Below are 26,188 nucleotides of genomic sequence, written 5' to 3' on the forward strand. Positions count from 1 at the left end.
TTTCACATTACACCCACACAATAAAATGACCTGTTGTGTTTAGGGAATGTTTGATTTCTGGGAGTTTGGGTTGGCTGCTTGAACTCAATCCCCAGGGGTAATAAGCTAGCCTGGTATGTGTCCCAGAAGACAGCGTGAATGCAGTGGGCCAGCACTTTAAACACATGCTATGGAGTACTTTGTACACTTGGCAGTGGGAGTCAGTTTTTCCTCGATCCCTGAAGCGTTGCATTGTCTTTTGAAAGGAGGCTCTTTGTATTTGCAGTGTGGAGCTGCTCACATGATGAGCCCCAGTACTGTCAGAGAGGCATTTTGATGTCTGCCACTGTCTGTGTGGAAGATACTAAAACATTCATTGCATATTTGGATGCTATTAACATGAATATTAAGGTGTAGACTGTGGTGCCTTTGATTCAGCTCTCCCCAGAAGGCCTAGCGTTAGCATGTTTACTGCTCATTGTAAAGGGTAATTAAGGCAGGAGCGCATCGCTGTAGGTATATGCTGACTTTTGAACACGTGGCCTGCCGTCATGCTTTTCTGTCAGTGGGAGGAGGCTGCTGCTCAACACATCAGACATGACCCAGTTAGAAGAGCTACACTTGTAGGACCCTATAAAGTGGATCCTTCCCTGAGGAGGATTTCCATACCCTTTGGCTTTGTTGTTCTCCTCACACATTTTCTTCTTCACTCGACTCACCTCTCTGATGGATGGAACAGCCATCACTTTTTAAATTGAAATTCCAGACTAGCATGCTGATTTTTATTACCAGTTATAGAGGGTCCTCATATTTCGTTTTTTAGCGGGGGGGTTTCACCTACTTTGATTTTTTCAATTTCAGAAATTACAGGAAAGTGAGGCTTTAAATCTGTTGTTGGCAATCTACTGTAAGTTGGCCTGGACTCATTTTTTGTCATGTGCAAGTAAAGTAGCTTATTGTCACCACCCTGCCACCAAGCCTCACAATGATAATAAGTCATTAAAATATTGCACGATATTGCAAAAGCTAATCTTCCCTTTGACTTGGGGGAAAAAACACAAGGCAGCATATTAACACCAGTGCAGCATGGCAGCAGTCAGGTGTTCTTAAGGTTTTCACAAATACTAAGATACATGAAGTCATTGTTTCTACTGTCTTCATGCTTTAGATTCCAGTAGTTCAGCACAAAAAGGTAAAATTGCGCAACACTTTGGGAAAGCTAGAGGGGGACTTTCTCTCGGATGCAGCTGAATTCTTTCCCTTGTGTTTTTTTTGCCTGCCTCTTATTTGACTTCCTCTCTTAACTGAGACGAGGGGGAAGAATGTCCACTTTGCAATATGAGATCAGAGGAGACATGGTTGAGGTCGCAGGGAGGCGTGGGTTCGTAGCTGGAAAGAGTGAGATGCACAGAAAATATCTGCGCCCTCGTGTGAAAAGCTCATTCTCCCCACGCACTCGTAAGACGTTGTCTTTTGAAAGTTATTTGCTACGTACTTAGAACTTTCCAGTTTTATCTCCATGCACTGTGTTGTGCTCCTGAGCTGTAGACCTAATGTTTTTTTTCACTGCTTAACACATGCCCACTGCTTAATGAACCAGAAGTTCATTCTGCTCTTGTAATTGGTGTGTTTATTAATTACCGGTTGTAGCCGGAAACTGTGTGACAAATGAATAGTGTGATTAGATAAGACCAGCTCCTGACAGAATGCCTGTAGCAAAAGCACTGAAACAGATCAATATAACACAACCTGCTCTTTCCGCCCAGGGCCAGTGATGGTGACTGATGGGCGGACATGGAAAGAAATGAGACTGTGTTACAGGACATTGGCACAAGCAAACAAACCAGCACATACTGTACATTGCTTTGGGCTTATTTTTGGCCTGTTTGTTAGGAAAATGTCATCAAAACTGACAACATCACATTTAAAGCAGTCTCGCTTTTGAGTGTTTTCCATTACCATAACCTTTAAACAACCTCAACTTTTAAGTACTTTTTAGGTTTGGACATTTGGTTCTTTTTTGCATTTCCATTGTGTTTTACAAACTGGCCGGTAGCCAGCACATTGCATCATGTCGTGTTTTTCAGTTTGCGCTGCTGCATGCTTAACTTTTCCCCAGTTCTGTTTTGCAGTTTTATACACCCAAAGCCTTAAGTACATCTTTTTGCATTCACATTTGCTTGACCAGTAACATTCAGCACTACTAGCACTGCCTGAACGCCCCTGGCTTTAGCATCTTCTCCCCAGCTAGTTAGTTCTGTGAACCTCTCCCCAAAGCCTGCACGGAACAATTCCAATCAAAGCAGAATGGATGACTGACAATAGCTACAATACTTTTCATTTTGTTAAGTTTCTGTAGTGAAAAAAAGGCAATTACCAGATCTATAGAGAGGTGCTTTGCAGAACCAATTTACATTCTAAAAGAGGTGAAAATGAACTGGGGTTGTTTGAAATTCTTAAATTAAATGTGACTCAGAAAAAACTTAGTAAGACCTTAGTAAGATTACACCTGAAATCAAGACATGACAGAGACCACGGCACTACTCCCAGGTGTGCTACTATCTGTTTAAAACACTATAGTTAATGTTCAGTTTATTATTAATTAGTCCCAGAGGGGGAGTGATATACAGCAGATAAAACCAGACGAGCACAGAAGCAGTAAACAGCAAGTGAAAGACGCAGGAAAACAACTGTGTGTTCGCAGGATGACATGAAAATATAACCATGCAGGCCTCACATGAACACAACCTCACAATGAGTCTTATTAAGTCCTTTGGTGGCTGCTGGGATAACGGACTTTTTGTGACTGTTTGACCTTTTCATGGGCCGGCGGTGGCAGATACCAGAGGGAGAAGAGGGAGAAATTTGTCATGAAGAGAATGGTCACACTTAGAATGAATAGTCAGAGCCCAGTGTAAAGCTTGTTTGCCACAGAGCTCTGTTCTTACTGGCCTGGTCAGTAATACAGTTTCCTGTGTTTGATATTCGAGTTGTAAAGCCCCCCAGAAACACTGAGAAACATAAAACAGACTCAACCTAGGTCCATAGACTGGAAGATCATTTGTGTAGTCACCTGTCACAGTGGGGAATAGAATATTACAGTTAGGAGGCAACATTGTTCAACCAGACAAACATCTTCCCATGAACACACCTCTTGTCCAACTGGATGTTTCAGGTATTATCTATGGGAAGTGCAGTTTAGCAAAGTCAATATTAATAAAAACTACTATTGGCTAAATACCGCTTGAATGCCAGCCCCTGGCAGCAGCAAGTATTTATATGCATCACTTTGCACATCACATATCACATGTACTTCACATACTCTCTTTAAATCCCTCCTTTCTCTGCATCCCCCCTCGTTCCCCATCTCTCACAGCTCCAGAATGTTTCAACTGAATCTCCAGATCCCCGCCTCGCTTACATAAAAACACCAGCTTCGCCGGCAAAAATGCTCACATAGGAGCAAGCCCTTCTGAAAACGGCTGTGTTGATCCAACTTGAATGACAGAGAGAATCAAAACATAGTAGGAAAAGCAAGAATGCAAGCTGTACGTGCTGATGTGTGCCTTGCGTTTCAAGTGACGGAAGAAACATGTCTCAGCATGCAGGGATGGTGCTGTTGACAGATCAGTCACATGGGTGTGTTAGACTGAAGTGACACTGTGGGACTCAGAGCCTTTCACTTTCTCTGATTAAAGCTCAGACCAGCTCTCTTTACAATATCACAACAATTACACTAAGGAATCAATTTATCGATTAATTACATGCAAAGAACCACACAACGTGAGGCAATTGTGGATACATTTTACCAGCTATCTTGTGGGTACAGGCAAGATTGCACATAGTGGGTCCTTCTGAATTATCTATAGTGCATAGTCTACAGTGCATGGCGCAAGTGCATTTGGGGCGTGTACAACTCCACTTTTGCATGTTAAATGGTGCATTATCTGGGCACAAAGTAAGGTGCAAAGGGCAAAGGGTTTGTATTTAGTCTCTTGATTAATCATAGGTGTGTTTTTGGCGTAGAGTGTGTCCTCCTATTCCCAATACTATTTACATAGGGGATTTGGCAAATTGGAGAAGCGAGTGGTTTTCTGCTGAGAGTCATGCAGTAAGAACAGTAAAACTATAGGTAGCAACAAGTTATTAAGCTTCTGAAATAATCAATGCAGTTATGCTGTTTCCTGTGTGTATATGTGCACAGCTTCTCTCTTAATGGGGAGTTGGACAGCACCTCTGCAGCTCTGCTCTGCTCTCTGCTATGTTCACAGAGAATGCAGGTAATATTTCATCATTAATGATGTCTTATTTCACCCAACTGCAACCCATCCAATCCCTGTGTGTGTAACAAGGAGAGTGTATGCACATTATAAACCCACCTATGTGTGCACATCTTACTATCTGAATAATGTGGCCCTTAAATAGCAGGAAAATATTCTATGATTGACTTTGGATTAGGTTTTTGTTGGTCAATAGTGCAGTGGCTTTCTGCTGCCTCAAAATAGTAATACCCCAACAATGTGCCTGACCACACCTCATTTTAAGACATACACGCCCATGTGCACGCAGATGGGTGCAAGTACATTTGCTACTGATAAGGGCCTGGCCATGGAAATCAGTCTGACACAAGCAATGACAGCTGCACTGTGCTGTGCGCAGCTTTGTGCCAGGTATAAGTCCGCGCCCAAAATCTTTATTTTGAATTTGTAAGCCTTAAGATTTAGTCCTGGTTGATTTGGTGATACCCATGTTAACCATGGTATCAGAAATCAGAATCAGAATGAGGTTTATTGCCATGAAGGGAAGGAATTTACCTTGAAAAGGAAAGTATAGTCTAATAGTACAACAGACAGTGCTTGAGCAGCTACTTTGTCTGGAATACAACAACAACTGGTATATTTGTTTACAGGTTAATAGAAGTCAGTGTAAAATAATAGCAACTGAACAATTACAGTAGTGCACAGTACAGTTCGTTACCTTGCTGATGAGTTGGAGGTGTGCAGCCCACTGCTCACTGTTTGTGCTCCTTCCTGTTCCATTACTCCCCTGCAATAATTTCAATTGATTGTCGGCTGAAAATGACTTGTTTTGTAAAAGTCAATCTTATGACTGATCTCTGTCAGCACAAATGCCAGTGATAAAAATCATTCTGTTTCACCATCTGAAGGACTTTAATGTGAAGCAGCAGCAGTAGGAAATGTTGCATTGGCAGTAACTTAATACAGCTCTGATCTGGATGTAGGAGAGTGAGCAGCAGGCAATGATGCTGATATCAGTGAGACAGAATTGAAAACAGTAACGCCAGATTACATGCTGCATTGCTGAATCCCTCATACATAGGCAATTTGTATCCAGCGTGCATGGCAAACTCCACCACTAACAATGAAAATTACTTTATAGAGAGACAATTACAGAATGTAAATTTGTTGAACAGTTACTGCTGAAAAATGCATTTGATTCCATGAAAATCTTAAGGATTATAACTTTAACTACCCGTTTAGTGTTGAACCTTTTCCTCGTGCTGTTGTCGTGAGATAGCTGCCCCTTTTTGCAACCGGTGAGGCATTTCATTATCCTTTTCCATTTCATTAATCCTACCAGCCTGGCCTATTCTGTCTTTTTCTCATGTTATTGACACATTTCTGAAAAACTGCCCAAATACATGAACTGAATTGGAAATGAGTGGAATTATTATTTTTCAACAGAAAAAGACCAGAGGACATGTAAAGGTTGATATTATTTTGGCACTGCACAGGCCTGCCCTCCTAGGTATAGTTGCTCTTACATTTTACTCTCTTTTGGACGATCCACCAAGCCCAAAAGGGAATGTCTTACATTAAGCTGGCCCATTCAGGCACGTCCCCACTCCAATTCCCTGGCCACCAAAATTCTCTCCAGCTTAGTGGCAGCCTTTTCTCCCTGTCCTCTTTGGCCTTTTGAACGATAACCTTGAATGGTATTGTCTCGGGGCATGAAGGAGAGTAAAGAAATTCCTTGCTTCTTGACAGAGAGCAGGAAAGCTTGACAAAAGGCATCAGCACTCCCTAAATCAGAGAATGTGGGGGGATATGAAAAGGGGGCAGTTTTTCATTCAGGTAAAAAGCAGTGACAGAAAATGGGTGGGGAACAATAGAGCAGCTCCGATGGAACAAAGGACTTCTATGTGTGCTTTTTAAAGTGAATTCAAAAGAGAGCTCAACTACGATGATGAAATCTGAGGCAACGATGTGCGGAAGAAAGTTCACTGTATTAGAGCAGATTTTATGGATTGAACACTGATATGTTGGACTGATTGTATTTGGTGAAGTCCATTTATCTGAACTATTTCCCAGTTCATAGAATAGCCTTTCAGAGGAGCCATTAGGCCTGAGATAGTCACTGTGATAACAACCTCGTGGAGATCAATTGAAACTCAATCTGTGAATAAGTTGTCTGGCCTCTTAGATTCTGCTCTCTCTCTCTTTCTGACCCTTTCCTCCTCACCTCCTCTGCCGGAGGAGACTATCAGCATCAGCTGGCTGCCATAGCAACTGAAATAAGACTCCAAAAGGTTTTACAAACAGTGGTTGTTGGCAAAAAGCAGCAAAGTAAACAAACAAACCTCCCAGGCCTGTGTTGATAGAGCGGCACTTGAACCTCTTCCAATCTCCCAGACAGCTCAGGGCATCTTTAAGTTTGACCTGAGGGCACAGTTGGTGCTGCTAAAGGGAAACTAGTTGTTTTGATTGTTAATAACATCTGTGGAGGGTGCACAGAATGTCTGTAGATGCAGGTGATGGCGGGTTTCTCACATTTATGATGTATTTTTTTCTGTCCGTCTGTTCTACAGTGTCATGTAGTCGCTTTGTAACTGCAATATCAGCCTTGTGGTGACTTCCATCGCAATCCTCATGGCAGCTTAGTGCAGTTCTGCAATGATTTCATCATGAGACGGCCATCTGCTCACAGAAAAATGAGCTGCTTGTTGAAGTCGATCATGTTGCCTCTAAGAGAACAGAACCTTTCTGTGGTTTGGGGAAAGCAATAAAATTCACAAAAGACATTTGTTTGAGCCAATATGGGTCTTTTGAATTTGGGTATTTCAGTAGTTATTTAGGCATTTACCACAGTTCGATATCTGAGCTCCTAAACTTTTGGACTGTTGTCACCAATTCGGCACTGCAGCACTATCAGTTTGAATTAAAGTGACTCCATTTCATTGTCAGTGTCTTTATTTTGTGGCACAGTGAACATGAACATTTCAAAATGCATACCTGTGTTTGCATGTAGTGGAATGTCATTATTATTTTATTTATTTATTTATTCATTTTTTGTGCCATCATTGACTGTTTCCTCACTCCTTTTACCCAGTCAGTATGGGCTGCAAGAGATCAACAAAATCACATTGCACAAGGCATTTCCAGCCATAGGCTAAGCTAAAAACAAGCCTTACTGGGTTTGTTGCAAGCCACATTTTGGCATTTGCCGTGGCTCAAAAACTGACATTCATTAAAAAACAAGTTTGGTCTAAGTTTGAACCAGAGCATCTGCAGATCAACCCCATACCCAATATGTTTTGACCTATTAAAGTTGGCACGATACAAGATAAATCCCTTGTTCTCTTCACTACCATCTTGACTGTAAGGGAGCTGGGAGGGACAATTGAGTGAGTTTCCTCTATGTTCGAGAGGAAATAGGATGGTAGGGAGGGGTTTTATTGGACATTGTTTCTGTGGTTTGTCTTCATATAACCCTCTCTACTCGGGTTACATCTTGATAATGTGACCTGCATATTGTCTTTCCTTCATTCCTCCATAGTCATGCATACATGCTGGACACACAGCCTGAACTGCACTCCTTATTCCCCACCCATATGCCCCCAGACACATCAAGCAGAGATCTGTTCCCCTTCTGAATGCAATTTTCTAGTTTGCTTGTCCTTTTATACAAGAGTTGACTTTGACAATTTTCTTTTGCAGTATTCTTATTTGACTTTCTGCTACAGCAAACCAATTTTTTCCGGGGAGATCATTAAGTTTTATCTTATCTTAGGAAGTCTAGGATGTGGTTTAGTGCTTGTGATTGCAGTGTGTCCGTAAGCTCAGTGGTTCTCCAGCCGCTGGCCAGGACATTAGATTTAGGTCAAGAAAAATGTTGTGGTGGGGAGGAAGGGGGAATTACATGATACAGTGTGCTCATATGCAGTCTGTGACGGGAGGTCAGGAGAAGCCATTGCCTCAGTTTAAGAGGTCACAAGCCAAAAAAGGTTGAAAAGCAGTGCTATAGCTGACAGCCCCATGCTAAATGACACAAATCCCCAACTGTCTGTTTGTGCAGATCGGGGTGCATCTGTGTCAGCTTAGGAAGTAAGAAAGACAGGAAGTATCAGTCTCCAACAGCACGCATGGAGAATCAGAGCCTGAGGTAGCTGCCTCTCACAAGTCCACACTTCTCTGTAGCAGCTTGCTTCATAAACATCATGTGAAAGAACATTTTCCATTCTTGGTAATCTGTCTCCCACATCCCAGTCACCAGCCTCCCTACCTCTGCTTCTCAATAACCCACATAGTGAGTGTGGAGGATGGGATTTGATGGAATTAACTATAGTGGGAAAAAAAATAAATAAATTAATCAAATAAATAAAAGCCGAAAAAGAAATGTAGGACCCCATATGATACGGAATTGAATTACACCTTGGCGATGTGTTTGTATTTATTATTTTTATCTGCTCCCACAGTGATTTATGTTTTGCAGTTTCTGTCTCTATAGTGTCATGGTAACATGTGAGTGCTCACATTGATTTCACCCACTGCAGTGTTGTAGGCTCAGTGAGTTTATCCTCAAAAACAACAGCAAACACTGGCGGTTCACCCAGAAACCTTTGATTTTTTTGTGGTTACAAATGGAGCTGATACTTCCTCTTTGTTGTGTCAGTATTTTCCCTCCTGTCTGTAGTCTTTTAGGTTTTCAGCGCCTCATGTCATCATCATCTGACCTGATGTGGAAACTATGCACTGAAGACTTTCTCTCCCCATTCCTCTCTCTGAGGTGCTCGTGACAGAGCAGCAGTTCTTTATGGTTTTGATAATTTTAACAAATGTGTTAATCAAAGAATGACTGAGAATCCCCACACATCTTTATTTTTCAAATGGAAATATTATAGTTTGTGGGGTAGAATAACAATATCTTTGGGAAACAAAGCAACATTCTGCTGTGCGTTTTTTTCCCCTCCCTTGCGCTGCAAGGAAATTCAATTTGATTATGCTGCTGTATCTCTCTGCATTACCCAACACTTGAAAGAGAATTTTTGATTTTGTTTAATATTAATGATGAATACATTATCATGCTTGCATGCTTTACAGTCTTTACTGTTACAAATTTGAATCAAAACACATTCGATAACATTATATAACTGAGAATATTTTAATGACTGTGTGTATGCTCACTTGCCTCTAAATGCATTTTTGTACCTTGTAGAATAGTGGGTCTTTATATTCATCAGGGGTCCACAGTGGTTGCTTGTACAGGGATTTACATCAAATGCTCATGTGTTACTCTCGCTGTTACCGCTCAGCTAAAGGTAGTCATTTTGGGTCTGAAGCAAACTCGTCTGAAGTTTTCTTAAAGGGCTGAAGAAGAAACGGCTGAGTTGTTACGTATGACAATCCCTGGATCCCCTCTGATCCTGAGCTGTAATGACACAGACTTGGTCAGAGCCTTTTTATATCCCTTCGTTCTCATCAACATGCCGGAGTTTCACTGAATTGATTTTCTACCACAGGTGCCATAATCAGCCAGTCTATTTTCTCACACAAGCAGGCCGATGACATTCGCCGTCCTCTTGGCTGCAGCTGGGGAAAACACAGATGTCTTTTTCACTTTTCCTGCTCCACCTCTGATGTTAGCCGGTTTGTCTAGCCCATCTGCATTAGCATGTGGATTAATTCCTGCTTGTTATCTGGGCCTAGATGTAATAAGGCAGTCCTGGATGGCAGGGGTAATGAGGTTGGAAGGCAGAGCTTTCTTGCCTTCTTTTCCTCTGCTGCCATCCTCACATCCCAAAACTGATAGCAGGGTAGACACATCGGAGGGGATTAAGCTAATGTGATGGCAGAGCCACCTACAGGGTAATTTCAAGAGACAGGCCTTGGCACCCAGGGAATAACTTGTCAAGACCTGGCTGTAGACTCATATTGAGGATATTAATCCTTAATGTAAATGGCCTTGACTAGATTTTACTCTTGTCTCTGTGTGCAGCTTTAAGCGCAGTCATAAGTCTCTTTAATCACTGACATAAAGCAGTCCCTCAAGGGTCTTCCAGAGTTTTACAGTAATTATTGCGTACCGAAAAATGCCTTGTTTTTTCGCTGTTGCCTCTGTGAGAAATTGCCAAGCTATTTGCATACGTTCGTTGTTCATTTGCAGCCGTTTTATGAGCTGCTGGCAGAGGGCTGCTTTGTTTTGTTGCTGTAAAAACGTGATGAAGTGTTAAAATCACAATCCGTGTCATTTTACAAAAGGATTTGAGGCTTGTTAGGTAAAACTGTTGGAACAGGTCAGAGCTGAACCCCCATCAGTATCTGCTGGAAATGGTTGATAAGGTGAAAAAAAAAACAACATAGAGGTGAGGTCACACACGTATCACTCTGTTGGGGAGCAGCACCTCATGGACTGTTTACATGCACAAAATATTCTGTTTTTTGCCTTTATTATGAGAACATATTCCCTCCAGGCTGTTAGACGGCTCATGGAAATAATTATTCCACTAATATTCCAGTTTACATGCAGTCGTGCATACTTAAATTAATGCGTCTTGACAGGTTTTTTTTATCATGTCAAATATGGAAAAGTGAAACAGCTCGAGCTGCTTGTGCCATTTTGCTTATTTGCATCATGATAGCATTTTTTCAAAGTTTTCCCACCGGTGATGGACTTGTATGGTTGTAGGAACACAACCTCCCTCTTTCATTCCTTCAACCACCTTCTAGAAAAGATCAGCGTTGCGATATTTTTGCATATCCAAAAAGCGGTTGTCTTTCATAATGTTTAAAACAAGGCGTGTTTCTCCCTCTGACCAGAAATGTTAGCTTTTCTTTTGGGCATGCATCTCTACCTCTCTTGGTTTGTGTACAATGCACAGAGTTGACCGTAAATGAGCAAGAGTCCGTGTGTCACAAACTGCGGACACATATTTCAAATGCGCTGTATACATGTCCAAAGAATGCTCCTGAAACCCAAATAATGCTGGCATATCCCATATGCCTAATTCAGAAAATCCAAATGGAATATGCTGTTTTCAAGAGCTACACTAAATTCAGAATACTGTCATATTTGGAATAATAATAATAATAATAATATGTGCATGTAAACGCAGTCATTGTATTTCGGATCACTCAACATAAACCAAAGAATGAGAGAGAACCCACACAAAACCCGAGTTTTAATTCACTTCACCCTGCTGGATATTTGGATGCAGCAAAGGGAAAAATACAACACACTGCTTTGCATTTTCTTCCTCATTAACGAAAAGATTCTTAAATTATGAAAACCTACAGAGGCAAGGTCTCACAAATACAACCCAGGCCTTCCTTAAGGAGCTGAGTGAACACCTTGATGGTGAGAGTTTGTCCTTGCTGCAGCTTTTTTCACCTCCCAAACGTTGTCTTGTCAGCCTCCAGTCATGTTTTGTGATGTTTTTTGAACCCCCAGTGATCAGTCAAGCTCCTGTGATTCCTTCATCACTGACAGCCTCTCTTTACCTTGTTCTCAGGTCTGCTCATAGGATCTGGCTGTGCACTCTATCCATTGGGATGGGACAGCGAGGAAGTACAACAGACCTGCAACAACAGCTCAGACCAGTTTCAACTAGGTGAGATGTCTACCAGGCAGATCAGACATGCGCACGCATCAACAGCCATACACACAGCGCCTAAATTACACACTGGTGCTTCAACCATGACTGTGTAAATTTGTCTTGTATTTGCTGAATGTTCTGGTCCCAGAACAGATAAATCTATGAAAAAGTTTGAAGCAGAGAGCAGACTTTTATATCTGGCCGTTGACATTCTGCCTTTTTTAGAAACCAAGCAGACACAGCTCTCTGGTGCTGTCATATACTGAATAGACATGATCCCTTGGTATTTAAAATGTATGATAAAAAGTAAACACTACCTCCAGTTGCTGTCGATTTCTGGAGTGTTTTATAGCTATAAATATGTGCTGAGAATAAGCAGGGGCCCCGATTTGTGCTCTGTATTCAGCTGGCATTCACAGGACTATCTCATAGACAATAATATGCTTCTGTATCAGAGACTAGGCAGGTGGAGGGGCTATTCATACTGCAGCTGCGCTTTTATTTGATGCTAATCAAATAGCGTTTGATCTTCTACTTAATGTACATGGAGAAATTCATTTGGTGTAATTGTAAAATTTTAATTAAATGTCAAAGGTACATTTTTGATAAAGCTGTTGAGCCCATACCTTATGTAATCAGGTACATTTAGATTTGCTCTCTCTTTCAATTTACATCAATGTCCACCATGCTAGAGTTTCTGCCACTTTTTTGAAAAGAAGTTATTTTTTTCTGCCTTCTCCTTAAACATTAAGATAGGCAGAGCTTGGATGTGTTCATTGAATCAGATTAGTATAATGTCTATTGACTGCTGAGCAAAAAGGCAAGGCAAAACAAAAAGTACAAAACAGTCATTAAAAGGAATACCTCACCTCCCAAATGACCACTTGTTTTTCAGTTCCTCACTTTGTGTTACATTGAATTGGTGAAGAAAACTGTTTTTCTCGCATGCCTCTACAATTTGATGAATTGAAGTCATAAGTGACTGCATTTTACATCAGCAAAACTATATCAAAACATCCGTTAACAAACTTTCACACAACTCATGCAGTACAATCCAAGTCTTGTTTATCCAGTGGTATGCTCAGTACAGACAGCCTTTTCTGACAGGAAACTGAACTGAAAGTGAAACTTATCAATGCTCTCATCAAAGCCAGACTCCACTGAAAAAAAAAAACAGTAATTTTACCGTGCTGTATACAGGAGCTGCTGGCCCACCTTTACTTCGATCAGAGAGTATGGTTGTGTTATTGTGTGACTTTGGTGAATCTGAACTAACTCTTTAAAACAGTAAAGTCACACAATAACAATAACTAACTAACAAAACGAGGCAGCTCACGTGTTCAGAGAGTAAAAATGACTGTTTCTGTCAATGGAGTCTGGCTCTGAAGAGAGCAAGTTTCACTTTCGGTTCACAGTTCCCCATCCCAAAGGGTTGAGCATACGAGTGGATAAATGAGATTTGGATTATACGGCATGAGTAATGTAAGAGTTTAAAAACAAATGTTTTTTGTTTTGTTTTGCTGTTGTTGTACGCGGCCCCCAGTGACTTCAATTCATCATGAATTTTCTCTGTTTTTCTGATTCTTCGTTCACTGTGGGGGCATGCAAGAAAAATAAAGTTTTCCTCACAAATTCAACACAACACAGGGTGAGTAATTGATATGTAAATGGTCATTTAGGGGGTGGGGTATTCCTTTAAATCCCACAAGAGTCCCTTGTAGGGTCTGAAATCCAATCCACCAATCAATGATACTCAAGGGCAGGTTTTGACCTGATCGTGTCACGAATAACAGAATTACATTGCATGACACTCTGATCAGTAGTTGTTGAGATATTTCTCCGGACAGATGGAAGAGTAAGGAAAACCAGTTAATTAATGTTTATAAGCCATCTGTGGTAAGAACTTTGGAAATCTATCAGCATTAAAGGACAAAAAGCCCAAAACTATCAAAATCCAGCCAACACTGTGTTTTAGTGCATTTTCAGTCGTGTGAATTATGGATTCATACAGATCACAGCTGCCGCTATGTCAGCAGATAGATGTGACTATTCTATAAGCATTTAATTGTGAACTGGATCCATATAATTTAGAAAGATATAATTCTGGCTTATCTAAATTCCTAAACACATCATCTTAGTTACTGTCATTTTAGACCAAGTCATCAGAAGTAAAATATCAAGTTTTAATGTTGTGTTTTCTTCTTTGAAAGAACAGATTCTTAGTACATATAAATTATTGTTAACAAGTGTGTTTGCCTCAGTGTGCCGTTCAGTTGAAGACAACTGCACCATAGTTATTTCAGTTTCACCTCATTCTTGTTAGAGTCAGACAAGACTGTGATGTTCTCCCACGAGTACAGTGGGTGTCACACAAGTGATGTCACAATGAGGACTGTGTATCTCAGCTTCGCACACTCATTCATTAGTCTCAAAGAGAGCAGTCAGGACTTAAGTATTTCAAAGATAACTACGAAAGTTGCTGCAGGACACATTAATAGCACGTATGTTCAATATGAAAAATTAAAATACTCATACTTATGTCCGCAGAATGAATGTATGAAAAATCACTGCTTTGAGCTGACATCTTTTTTCAAACAGAATTTTCCCACATCATGTTAATAGATAAAGTACAGCTACATTTGAAAAGAGGGGAAGCTAATTTTCATTTAGTGTGACGGAGAGAAATATGCATCAGAAAATGAGACTGGAAGAAATAAGTATTTTCAGTGTTGGCTGTTGAATGAGGTTGCCACAGTGAGAAGACGGCTGGTATGATTTGTTAATGAGACGCCTCCTCCGCCTCCCACCCGGCTGGTAATTAGATAACTAGATTAAATCAGACATTCTCCCAAAATTTGATGTTTATAATGAGGAGTCTTGATGGTCATCACAACATTTTCCAAATTTAGAATCAGATTTAGGTCATACCCGTGTTTAATAATGCACATAATTTCCTTTGAGGATTATAGAAGATGCGTCTTAAGGAGGCCCTTTATGTTTTAATTTGTGCTTGCTTTTGGCTTTTGGCTCGGTTTCAGCATTTCTTGCCACTGGTGTGCTTGTCCAAAAGTCTGTGTTGTGAGAATGCATTTGGCACATACCACACTGTCTGTTTGCAAATGAAGTTAAACTATGTTCGGTGCATCTGTTTCAACAATGCTAACTCTTTTTCACAAGAGGAAGGGAAATGTTGTGGCTTCAACAAAAATGTTAAGCAGTTCACAGCACTTTCTGCTCCTAACATTAACACGTCAATGTCGGATCTAAGGCAAGAATAGGGGTATTGTGTAGTATTCTTTGGGTACGACATACAGAAAATACATTAGATATTCTAAATTTCTGCCACTGACAAAAAAGGTGTGTTAGCAGTAGACTGTGGCCTTCATAATCCTGACTCCATTATTGTTCATTTTACGCAGCACACATACAATAAGAAGATGCAAACCTTGATGAAAACTAAATAGTTAACATACTGTTACAGCTAGCACTCAAGTTTCCAAATTAAATGTGTTCTTTAATACTGCAATGTACAGCTAAAATCTTGGAAACAACTAAGAACTTTCTTACGGCGACTGCTCATTATCCAATAAGAGTTGTTAACTCTTTCTGATGGGCTCTATGGGTACATAGGACAATAAAGGTAGAGATATAGAAATGACAAGCAATAAAACATAGTTATTATAACATAATATATAATCTGTATTGTAGGGCTGCTTAATTATGGCATAAATCATAATCGTTATAACTGTGGTCAGTAATGAGATCACGATTATTTAACGCAAATACTCATTGACTTTGAAAACATCATGCATTTACTGTACTTAAAGAAAGTTGTCTTTTTAATAGTGGATTTTCGTTACTAAGAGGGTTTGTAAAGTCACTAAATCTAGCGAGAGAATCACCAAGTTGGCAACACTGAGTGCACCACTGTATAGGAAAGGCGTGTGCTGCATTTATAACAAAATGACAGCATTACAAAAGAGAGCTTCATTGCTAAACAGAATGCGGCACAATAATCGTATCTCCATTATAATGTGTTCATTATCATTGGAAGCCAAAATCATAATTCAAAATAAAATTTGATTAATTGCCCAGACCCACTATATCAGAAACCGCAAGAAGAATGTCGAGTAAAAGCTCTGTTAAAACTAAAATGTCTCTAATCCCTTAATTATTAACGTTGCAGTGCATGACTAGAATAGAGACAGTTTTTAATCCTCCTGCAGTTTATTTATCTTTATGCAGTAAACAAACTTGAGCTCTTGTACAGAAGTTTCCTTCCTTTATTTTAGAAGTAATGTGAGATTAATGAGCAGCATTCCTTAAAGGCTCCGTAAATGCAGAGTAAACAGAGTGCGGGTCTCTTCTAACGCTCATACATTCTAGTTAAACCAATATCGAATCACTTGTTCCCTGGCCAAAGGCTTATCTCTCCAAATTTGACTGAAATCCGTTCATGGGTTTTTGGAGATATCCTGCCAACTGACAAACAGACAGATAAAATAAAGGGTGAAAAGATACCATCCTGATTCCTCTGTTCTCCTTTGCAGGTTCTTGCCAGATCGGCTGGGCGTATTACTGCACAGGGGCAGGGGCAGCTGCCGCCATGCTGCTGTGCACCTGGCTGTCTTGTTTTGCGGGGAAGAAGCAGAAGCAGTACCCGTACTGAAGGGAGCATCAGAGAGACGGGGGACAGGCAGAGACCTCAGGCGGTACGACGATAAGGAAGAGGACTCTGACTCTGTGGACTCACGCCGGTACAGCACATCAGGCACCAAAGACAACAAGTCGTTGTGGTGCTCTGGACATCATGGGACACAACTCATCTGACAACTGCAGGGACCGTTTCATAATGCAACACACACATACATGGCTTTGAAAACTGGTTCTTCTCTTACAAGCTGTTCTTAAATGAAAAATGTACGGACCAATCCTGTTTGTAAAATTGTTACATTTCTTTAATGAAAAGAGTATTCTCTGTTTTTTTGTCTTCCTCCTCTTCAGTCATTGATGTTTATGTGATAGTGTGCCCTGTGATGAAGAGAAAAGTAATATTGCTTCATTGTTATGTGAAGTGTTTCTGTCTCCTCTTCATGCCTCATCTTTGCCTTAAACACAAACTGAAATGCAATAATCCCTATAAGCAATCCAACACTGGCTGCCTGCTTCCTCAACTCAGCCTTTTCAGATCCCCCCCAAAAAATGTAAGCATAGTTTATTTAACACATTCATAAAATATACGTTGTGTATGATAATGTATTTTATCATATTAGCACATGTTTTGTATTCACTCTTCAAAGTATTCTTTGTCATTATTTTCTTTTTGTAAATAAATGTTTATTGAAATTCTGGATTTAAAGTGTTATTTCAGTCGAAGAATATGCCCAAGGTAACCTGAACAGGCTTCCTTTCACATTCCTAAAAAGCTTTTCCCATGACCTCTTAATCTTGGTAGTGTTCACTACATGTGGGAGTCCTTTCCCCCCACAATCGATAAAAAGGATAAGGATGAGCAGTGCTGTGAATGTAACTTTTCCCTATTATTGATGAGGTAATTCCCATGACCTCTAGTTAAGTCAGATTATTTGCCTCTTGATCAGGTTACTCAACTTCAAAGTGTCCAAGTCTTCCAGACAAAGCCTGAGATGCAATCATACCCTGGGACGCAAAGTAGCCGTGCATTCATCAGCTTAATGTCAAGGGGTGTCTCATAGTTCTTCAACCTGCCTTCACAGTGTGAATAACAACAATGGTAACCTTTTCCCAGCAATTACCACAGCTGTATGTGTGCCATCGGAGGCGTGAGCTGCACCCAGCTTTTCAGCTACTATTTTTAGTCATTTGTTCCTCTCCGTTTTTACTCCTTTGATTAACAAACAACACTTCAGGGATTCAACCAAGCTCAAGTGTACAAAGTCAGCTCATTTACAATGCAGCTGTTCTCCAAGTATTTGGCCCTCATTAGCATGCCCATTTTCTCACAATGCTCGGCATCCCCCAGATGATTGCAACACCCCCACCCTCCACCCGCCACCCCACCCTGACGCCCACCCCCTCCTCTCCATCCTCACTTGAGAAATCTCTCTCTCAGTACTTGCTCTGTTTAATATGTTAGCATGGCTCCTCTGCATTCTGCTCTCTCTCTGATCTGCCGTGCTGACTGATATCACCAACGATTGTTACAGAGTGTCAGCCAGATGCCTCATCAGCAGAGGCTGACACATTGGGGTCAAGTTAGAGCGTTCCCTCCTTTATATCAGTACCCGTACCTCAGACTGACAGGGTGTACGATGCAATCTCAGGGCTTGTTACTCGTAGGCGGCCAGTTGTCTTAAAACATGCAAAATGTGTGGTAAGCGGGAAAGTACAGCTGCTCTCATCAGCTGCCGAGTAAAAGGGAGGATATTACAACTACTGTAACTGATGTGAATTTAAGATGACCAAAAGTGCTGTTCGCTGTAAGCACTTTTTTTTTTTTAAAGATATTTTTCAGCCTTTAATTGATAGGATAGACAAGTGTGAAAGGGGGAGAGACAGAGGGAGTGACATGCAGCAAAGGGTCACAGGCTGGATTCGAACCTGGGCCGCCGCGGCAACAGCCTTGTACACGGGGCGCCTGCTCTACCACTAAGCCACCAACACCCCTGTAAGCACATTTTAATACTTTGAGGACCACACACTGATTTATACTTCCCACCACTGTATAGGGGTAAAAGCAGAAATCTCTGACCAATATGTCAAACACATTACAAATAAAACCAAAGCTATCTGCCTGTTCATTTGGGAGAACTGGACCTTTAAGAGCACCTTTTTGACCTTGTTTATACATGTGTCTTGGGTGATCCAATCACAAGTGGACACAGCTAAATTCAAGTGTAAACAATCACTAAGATTGATGCAATCACTTTTACCACTGGCCAAGGTGGTCTGTGTTGCATTTCACCATACATCATTTGTAGTGTAAAAGCTGATGTTTCCGGATGGGTCCCCAACAAGGACTATGGGTGCGTTCTGAGACACATACTTTTTCTTTTTACCTTTAGTAGGCACTGCAGCTGCCCTTAAAAATACGTACTGTAGCATGCAGTATGCACACAGTCGCGACACACTACTTTCTCTGACCTTTGACCCTCTCACTTATGAATCCACCTTGGACCTTGGAGATGAAAACAAACACAACTAACTGAGTTCACCAGAGACAGAGATCAACCCGGAGAGCTCTGCTGTTGTTACTTTGTAATGTATGTATATAAACTTTACAGTTATAACTGCATGGATTGTAGATTCTAACATATATCTCCAACAGTGAAATTACATCTGCGGTTCTCTGTCGTTGTTTTAATAGTTATTTCCTATTGTTGATTGTGATATTTATGATTATTTTGTTCACTTAAACAATCGATAATACTATTATTACTATTCGACTGGTCATCACTTACTTGAATGAGCTGTCATCCGTCTTTGTGACTTCTGACAGCTGTCAATGAGCTGTCAATGACCTGTCAAGCTGTCAGCTGTTTGCAGCTCAGTCAATGTGACATATTGTTGACTGTGCAGAGGATTATGGGTCAGAATAGCCAGAAGGGCATGCTGGCTTGCATACTGCAAAATCAGAGCTGATGTAGAAGAACATCCAGATATTTTTGGCGTACTGCATTTAACATACTATGTATTGGGACACACTAAATCTTTTCTGGTATACTATATAGTATAGTAGTATCCGTATTGGATCACACAGATTGTCATCAACGCAGGACTTGGTGGCATTTTTTGGTGACAGAGCACTAATGCTCTATAAGTTGACCATTTTATGATGAGGTTGGCGAAAAGTCGGAAACTGCACGATCCACCAGGCCCAGGCAAACCTTTCACAGCAACATGTCTGAACACACAGTGAACTGAGCAGAATGACTTTCTCTTCAATTTTTACTTTGTGTAGTGTTTTATGTAGTGTTTGTGTAGTGAAATGTGCTGTAGCAGCAAAAAACAATGCAAATATGTTCTACATCTTCAAGCCATTGGCTGTTATTCAGATTATTTTGTCCAGCACCCATTTATACAATTTTGAGCTGTTGTACGTAATGAGCAAAGATGAGCAAGACGGTTTATCTTTTTTTTTTGTCATTTCTCTTGGCTAATGACACTTTGGTAATTGATGTAAGTCCTCTGAACATGCCTCTGAAGCTCAGAGAACTGACATACAAACATAAGTTTATGGTGGGCGTCTATGGTTTCCTAAGCAGAAGCTGGGACTCACATAGACTGGATGTCGCAAATACCCACTCTGACTTATCAACTTCCAACTTGCAATGGATTGCAGGGTTAATACTAGGTATAAACAGGCTCTTCAAAGCCAAAGGCTTTGAGCATTTGACACAAAAATGATACATCTTGGTTAAGAAACAAATGCAAATTGGGCAAAACTTGAATTCCATAGTCAAAAACACAAAATAGGCTTCTCAAAATTACATTTTTTTGATTCATGGCCATAAAATGTATGATTTTGATAGACCAGTAGGATCAGCTACAATCAGGCTATGTCACACAGGTTAGCAAATTAGAAGCTGGATCCAAAAAGTACCCAACATAAAAATCATCTTTTTTTTTTTTTTAACTTCCTAATTAATTTTCTTTAACCTTGAAAGAAAAAGCCACAAGAGGAAGAAAACTTAAGGAGAAATCAGCAAAGACAATCATGCCACTAAGTGAATGCTGCTGAAGTTACAGGCAACACCGTCGTATGGCGTCAGCTGATAACACCTAAATTGTGCAGCGTCTTTTTAAATATAGTTGGAGCAGGAATTATTTAAGCCAGAACGCACTGAATCACCTTTAGAGAGTTCAACCTTGGCAGCCAGTTAGATACTTTCACATCAATTAATTCTTTCTAATTAATTTCTTTCCCCCACAGTACCCCAGCGAGATAATTACTGCCCTTAAGAGCAACTCTGCTTAAAAAAGGTTTTGTGCTACTATAACACCAATCTCCATAAAGATATTGCATAATTGATAGTGCTGCAGGATAGCAAGATAGTGAGATGTGACTGCAATCACATACCAAAAATGTGGTCTGTCACCCTCGTCACCCTCAGCAGCAGTTATGTTGTTATGTAAAGTGAATTTACTCTCAGTGGAGTAAATACCTATAAAGAACTATGTGTACTAAAGTATCTGCAGCACAAAGACAGTTACACAGGTGTTTCACATTAACTAGAATGCAAACAATCATGTGTCCAGACAGTGGGGTGGTTTAGGCCAAAATCTTTGAAGTCACTCAATCGTATTGATTTAAAATAAAACTCCACCCACACATTCTGTTCTTTGTTTCCTACTGTGCTCTACAAGTCCCCACTGTACTTAAAGGAACTGCCAATTAGTGGTATTTGTCAATTATCATGTTTATATGGTCAGGGAAATAAAGGGAATTCATGATAACAAAAACCAGACAAACTGCATCAGCACAGAGGATCAGAGGCTGTTACTCAGAGCTCACAGAAAGGGATATACGGATTACAGCTCAGGGTTCACTGGTTCACCTATAGGGATACAGAGCGGCTGCGGTTAGCAGGGTTTCTAAATTAGCAGTTTGTTTGAACTCAGGAAAGGTAATCCCCATACTGGGAGGGTCTATTTTAATAAGACAAAATGTCAGTCTCCTCAATATTAATAGTGCCACTGTTTACCTTTTAAAGGCCATGCACACAGGTGTTTTCAATTCTGGGTGATTGCACCCCTGTTTAGGTTCAGAAAAGTTACTCTGCTTGAAATGACATGAGGACACTGGGCTCCAGAACTGGCTAATGGCAGTCATTTTGATTTGTCAAAGCAGGAAAAGCATAGGTGATGATAGTAATATTAACTAGGGCTCAGTTTTGTTTAATTGTCCCAGTAAGGGCCTTGACACACTAAGGTGACAATCAGATGTCAGTCAATGCTGGGCCATCGGTCAGCGTCTCCCGCCCTAGTTCTTACAGTGTGTCTCACATCATTGGCACTAGTCGGCCCTGGTGGCCCTTGTGGGCTTTTTTTAGCTGATTCAGCTTGTGTATCGACATTGGAGACTGCGGAGCCCATCAGTCAGTGCACAAGAAGAGACACAGAAGTAAGGAAAGCAAAACAACAACTAAAGTCAGGAGGTGTGAGATCAAAACAAACTTATTATACGAGGTAAGATAGTTTTTTATAGCCATTAAGCTCTTTGGGAGAAACGGTTCGTAACTGTTTGTATTCTTGTTTGGTAGCTCACGGTAAATATCCTTTCAACATCAGGTTGTGTTGTTAATGTGCTAACTGGCTAACTGCTGTCTTGATTCCATCCTGTTGGTCTTTTGTTTTCCTTTTTGAATGTCAAATACAGACCACTGCTGCCTGCTGGTACAGAGAGTTACTTCCTCTCACATAGGCACAGAACATACCTGCTAGTAGGATGTGGGCTGTAGTCTTTGCTGTTCAAGTGCAACTGGCACAGGCACTGTTACTCCTTTCTGTATGTAGGCTACAATCATGGAATGGGGGGACAAAGTGGTCTCGCCTTTTATCTGCCACGGGAGATAGTAACGGCACTGAAACAGTGTCTATATAGACAGGATAGTCAGTGGGACATGATCATGGGCAGCATAGGTGTTGTGTTTTGACAATGTGCTGTGCATGCGACCCACCATGGAAGATTTAAATAGTAGCTGTTAGCAATTAGTGGCTAACTCAAAGAAGCATAAATGTCTGCAAAATGTGAAAACAATGAAGTCCAGGAGCACCTTCCTCTCCAAGCAGGGGATGAGATCAGCTGCCATATAATAGGGATGGTAAATGATTGTTACTGATTGTTGTTGTTTAGAAAGCGCTGCTAACATGTATATTATGCCACATGAGAGGCTGACGCTGATGTGTCACATGTCACACCCGTCATGTCTCTTTTGATTCTGCAAAGCTGCGATGGAGTGTATAATCACACACTGGAGCAGAGTCATGCCATTGTTGTTTGGCTCTGTGCAAAAATGCAAAGGAGGCTTAGAGAAGGGACTTTTTATTAGCTCCATAGCAAGATTTCTGTGTAGAAAGGGCTATTGTGACAGGTAGTCAGCATGCACAGTACCAGGACCCTGAAACCAAATGGAATGCAGCTGTCGTTCATTTTTCATTATTTGCACCTGTGCTTTTCGTAGTGCAAAATGTCAAAATATCTTCTGTAAAAAACAGACAGTTTGTTCCACTCAAGCATGCACAATAAAGCTTACAAAAGAGTCTGAGAGAGGCGGCATGGTGGTGTGGTGGTTATCACTCTCGCCTCACAGCAAGAGGGTTGCCAGTTCTATCCCGGGCGTGGGAGCCCTTCTGTGTGGAGTTTGCATGTTCTCCCCGTGTCAGCGTGGGTTCTCTCCGGGCACTCCGGCTTCCTCCCACAGTCCAAAGACATGCAGGTTGGGGACTAGGTTAATTGGTGACTCTAAATTGTCCATAGGTGTGAATGTGAGCGTGAATGGTTGTCTGTCTCTATGTGTCAACCCTGCGATAGTCTGGCGACCTGTCCAGGGTGTACCCTGCCTCTCGCCCGATGTAGCTGGGATAGGCCCCCCCCCGCGACCCTCAAGAGGATGAAGCGGTTAGAAGATGAATGAATGAATGAAAGAGTCTGAGAGATGTCAGTCATGCTCATGCAGACCTGTGAGGACGTCTAATCAGCCACAGTTATTACAGTCATCTTTGTAGGTTTAACATGGGTGTGCAAAGCCTTCAAAGTAAAATGTCATATTCAAAGATAGGAAAAATTAGCAGACATTTGAGGATGTAGCACACAGTTATGAGTCATCTGCATGCAGTAAAATATCTCCTCACTGATAGGCAAAAGCACAAAGGGCAGAAGATTACTTCTGTGTTCTCCTCTAGTTTTGTGACTCGTGTTGCACACAATTAAATGTCTTGGTAGCTGTTTTCTAATGACTAAAAAAGAAAAGCAAACCTGATCTACCCTCTCATACACCAGTAATAAAAGAAGCCTATGGGCTATATGTCTGGACCACTTCATCAATAAAAGATGTCAATTTTTCATGATAGAGAAGCAGTAAATATCCAAATCCCGAATGCCCTCCACCCTCCTCCTCATTTCCTAGTAAGAGTGGCACTGAGGGATGGGAGGAAAGAAGCGGGGGTGAAAAAGCTTTGGTATCCTCCCACAGATGTCTTCCCTGTGTGCAGCTCGCATCAATGAAAACCTGTAGGATGCAGGTTGGCATCGCCTTTCAAGCTACTTCAGTTAAAGTTCAAGCTCAGGCAGCAGCATTATTTCCAAGCCTGGGTGAGACCTGGCTACAACAACATTATACTTCCTAAAGACCAAAAGTAATGCTCCAGAAATTTTCAGAGAACTGAAATCATACCTCTGGGCACAGCCTCAAAAAGAAAAAAACACTGTGAGCTCATCAAAGCTCGAAGCAATGGCACAGTTTCCATTCAGTGCCGAATGGAGTCCCTGAATGAAGTTCTGTTGCACCATTTAAAGTTAAAGAAAATCCAGCTTCACAGCCTCTTCTTTACTCAGGATACACAAACCCCTATAGAGACTGAACATAGCAGACAACAGAGAGCAAATATTTCTAGACCCTATGGAAGACCTACTGTAGTGTGAGATATATGCAGAGAAGATGCAAGAGCAGCATTCTCTGTGACCCTATCTAATAATTGTCAAAACACTGAGGTACTGTTCAGCGTAATCAACTCTGCTATCAGCCCTCTGTCGTACAGAATCCTCCCAGGAGAAACATGCTGATTCTTTTATCCTTCACCAAAGGCTTGTGAGCAATGGATTCCAAATCTGCTGCTGTTTTAATGCCGTTTTAAACTTATTTCCCTGTCATGTTTTTAGAGAGGTGTTATCATATGAAGAACATCACCTGTCCCCAAAAAGTTGTCCCACCTGAGCTCTTCCAGGAGGTCTTTGATAAAGTTAATCCCAGCATTTTATCAGTCATAAACAGCTCTACGGCCACTAGTGTTTATCTAAGCAAACAGTAGTTCAGCTCCTATTAAAGAATTAGGCCTTGAACCTTTAATCCTCAGTAACTATAGACCTAACTTTAAACTGCTGTTATTGTCAAGTTACTTGGAGCCGACTGATATTGAGATTAAGAAATTCTATCTACTTATTTAAGTAAGACAGCCCATCACAGAGTAAGTTAGCCTTTGTTGCACTGCAGATGATGATCACTCCGCAACATAATTTGTATTTGTAATTGAAGAGTTTAAAGCCACAATGTGTTCCAGAATAACAATGAATCAAATGTGCAATGCTGGAAAGATTGCTCATAATGAGAAACTCACAGAGAATTATCTACTAACTCTGCAAACAAGCTCTGATACACCCACTGCACGCTACCTGATCAACACTAAATAACAAAGTTAACAAGCTGGTGAAAGGAGTTCAAGCATTTAAAGAAATAGATTTTCTTTTTACTCCAGACCAAGTGGAGACCAACACAATGTGTCAAAAATTTCCAGTGGTAAAATACCATTTGGTACCCCAGGTTTTTGAGGCAACTTTCTGGTACATTTTGTGACATTTTGCTTTGGTGTTTCTGCACTTTGTGTATTTTGAGACATCTGCCACAGGAATGTAGCACAGGTTCTGCGGTAATTTGGCACATGTTCTGCACGTGGTACAGTCCTGTGGTAAATGTATCAAAATACCTCAGACTCCTCTGAGTACTGGAATAGTATGCCTGACAAAAACATCACATAAACACAGAAAATACTTTAGGTATTGTGGTACATACCAGCATATAATTTTTTATCACAGTGAACGCTGTAACTCTTGTACACATTGTCAGAAATGATCCTGTCTTTACTTAGGATTTGTTCACCTTATACTTATTCTTACATTCTTATGTCTAAACTTTTAGAGAGGCAGTACATATTACATTTCACCTCGTCATCCCTCAAATAATCAGAGGCTTTCCTTCTTGAAGAGTAGTCTAATATCCAACCACACACACGTCCAGACTTTGATGCATTGCAGGAGGGATTAAAGCTGTTTAACTAGAACATTATTAGAAAACTGATAACCATATTGTTAGCACTTTTCCTACTTCCTGTCTGTGCTTTTAAACACTTTGGAACTGCTGTAGAAGTGTCAACCCACTAACATCTAGTATCGCGATGTCATTGGATTTGTGAGCACATAATTTGTATTAATAAACTGTAATCGTTGTCTCTAAAGAAAAAAAAAGGGGGGGGAGAAAGGGCAGCCTGATGCAGCCCCAGTCTGTGAAGGATAAACCGATAAACAGCACTGAAGACAGTGATCTGAAAAAGAGGGACAAGGTGACAGTATCCATGATAATTATCTGGGGATCAACATATACTCTCAGGTTAAGGATGGTGATA

At 40.9% G+C, this 26,188-nt stretch overlaps 1 protein-coding gene across 1 annotated transcript in view; it reads left to right on the forward strand.

Annotated features, from left to right (window-relative positions):
* The window catches only part of LOC125888664 (LHFPL tetraspan subfamily member 6 protein), a 48,416-nt gene extending 31,277 nt beyond the window's left edge, over positions 1-17,139 (forward strand). The window contains exons 3-4 of the mRNA XM_049576165.1: positions 11,729-11,827; positions 16,363-17,139. Coding sequence (XP_049432122.1) covers positions 11,729-11,827; positions 16,363-16,481 — 218 coding nt within the window. The 3' untranslated portion in view covers positions 16,482-17,139. The remainder of the gene's footprint in view (positions 1-11,728; positions 11,828-16,362) is intronic.
* Positions 17,140-26,188: the final 9,049 nt, after the last annotated feature.

Source organism: Epinephelus fuscoguttatus, linkage group LG5 (genome assembly GCF_011397635.1).
Source record: "Epinephelus fuscoguttatus linkage group LG5, E.fuscoguttatus.final_Chr_v1".
In the NCBI taxonomy this organism is placed as follows: Eukaryota; Metazoa; Chordata; class Actinopteri; order Perciformes; family Serranidae; genus Epinephelus; species Epinephelus fuscoguttatus.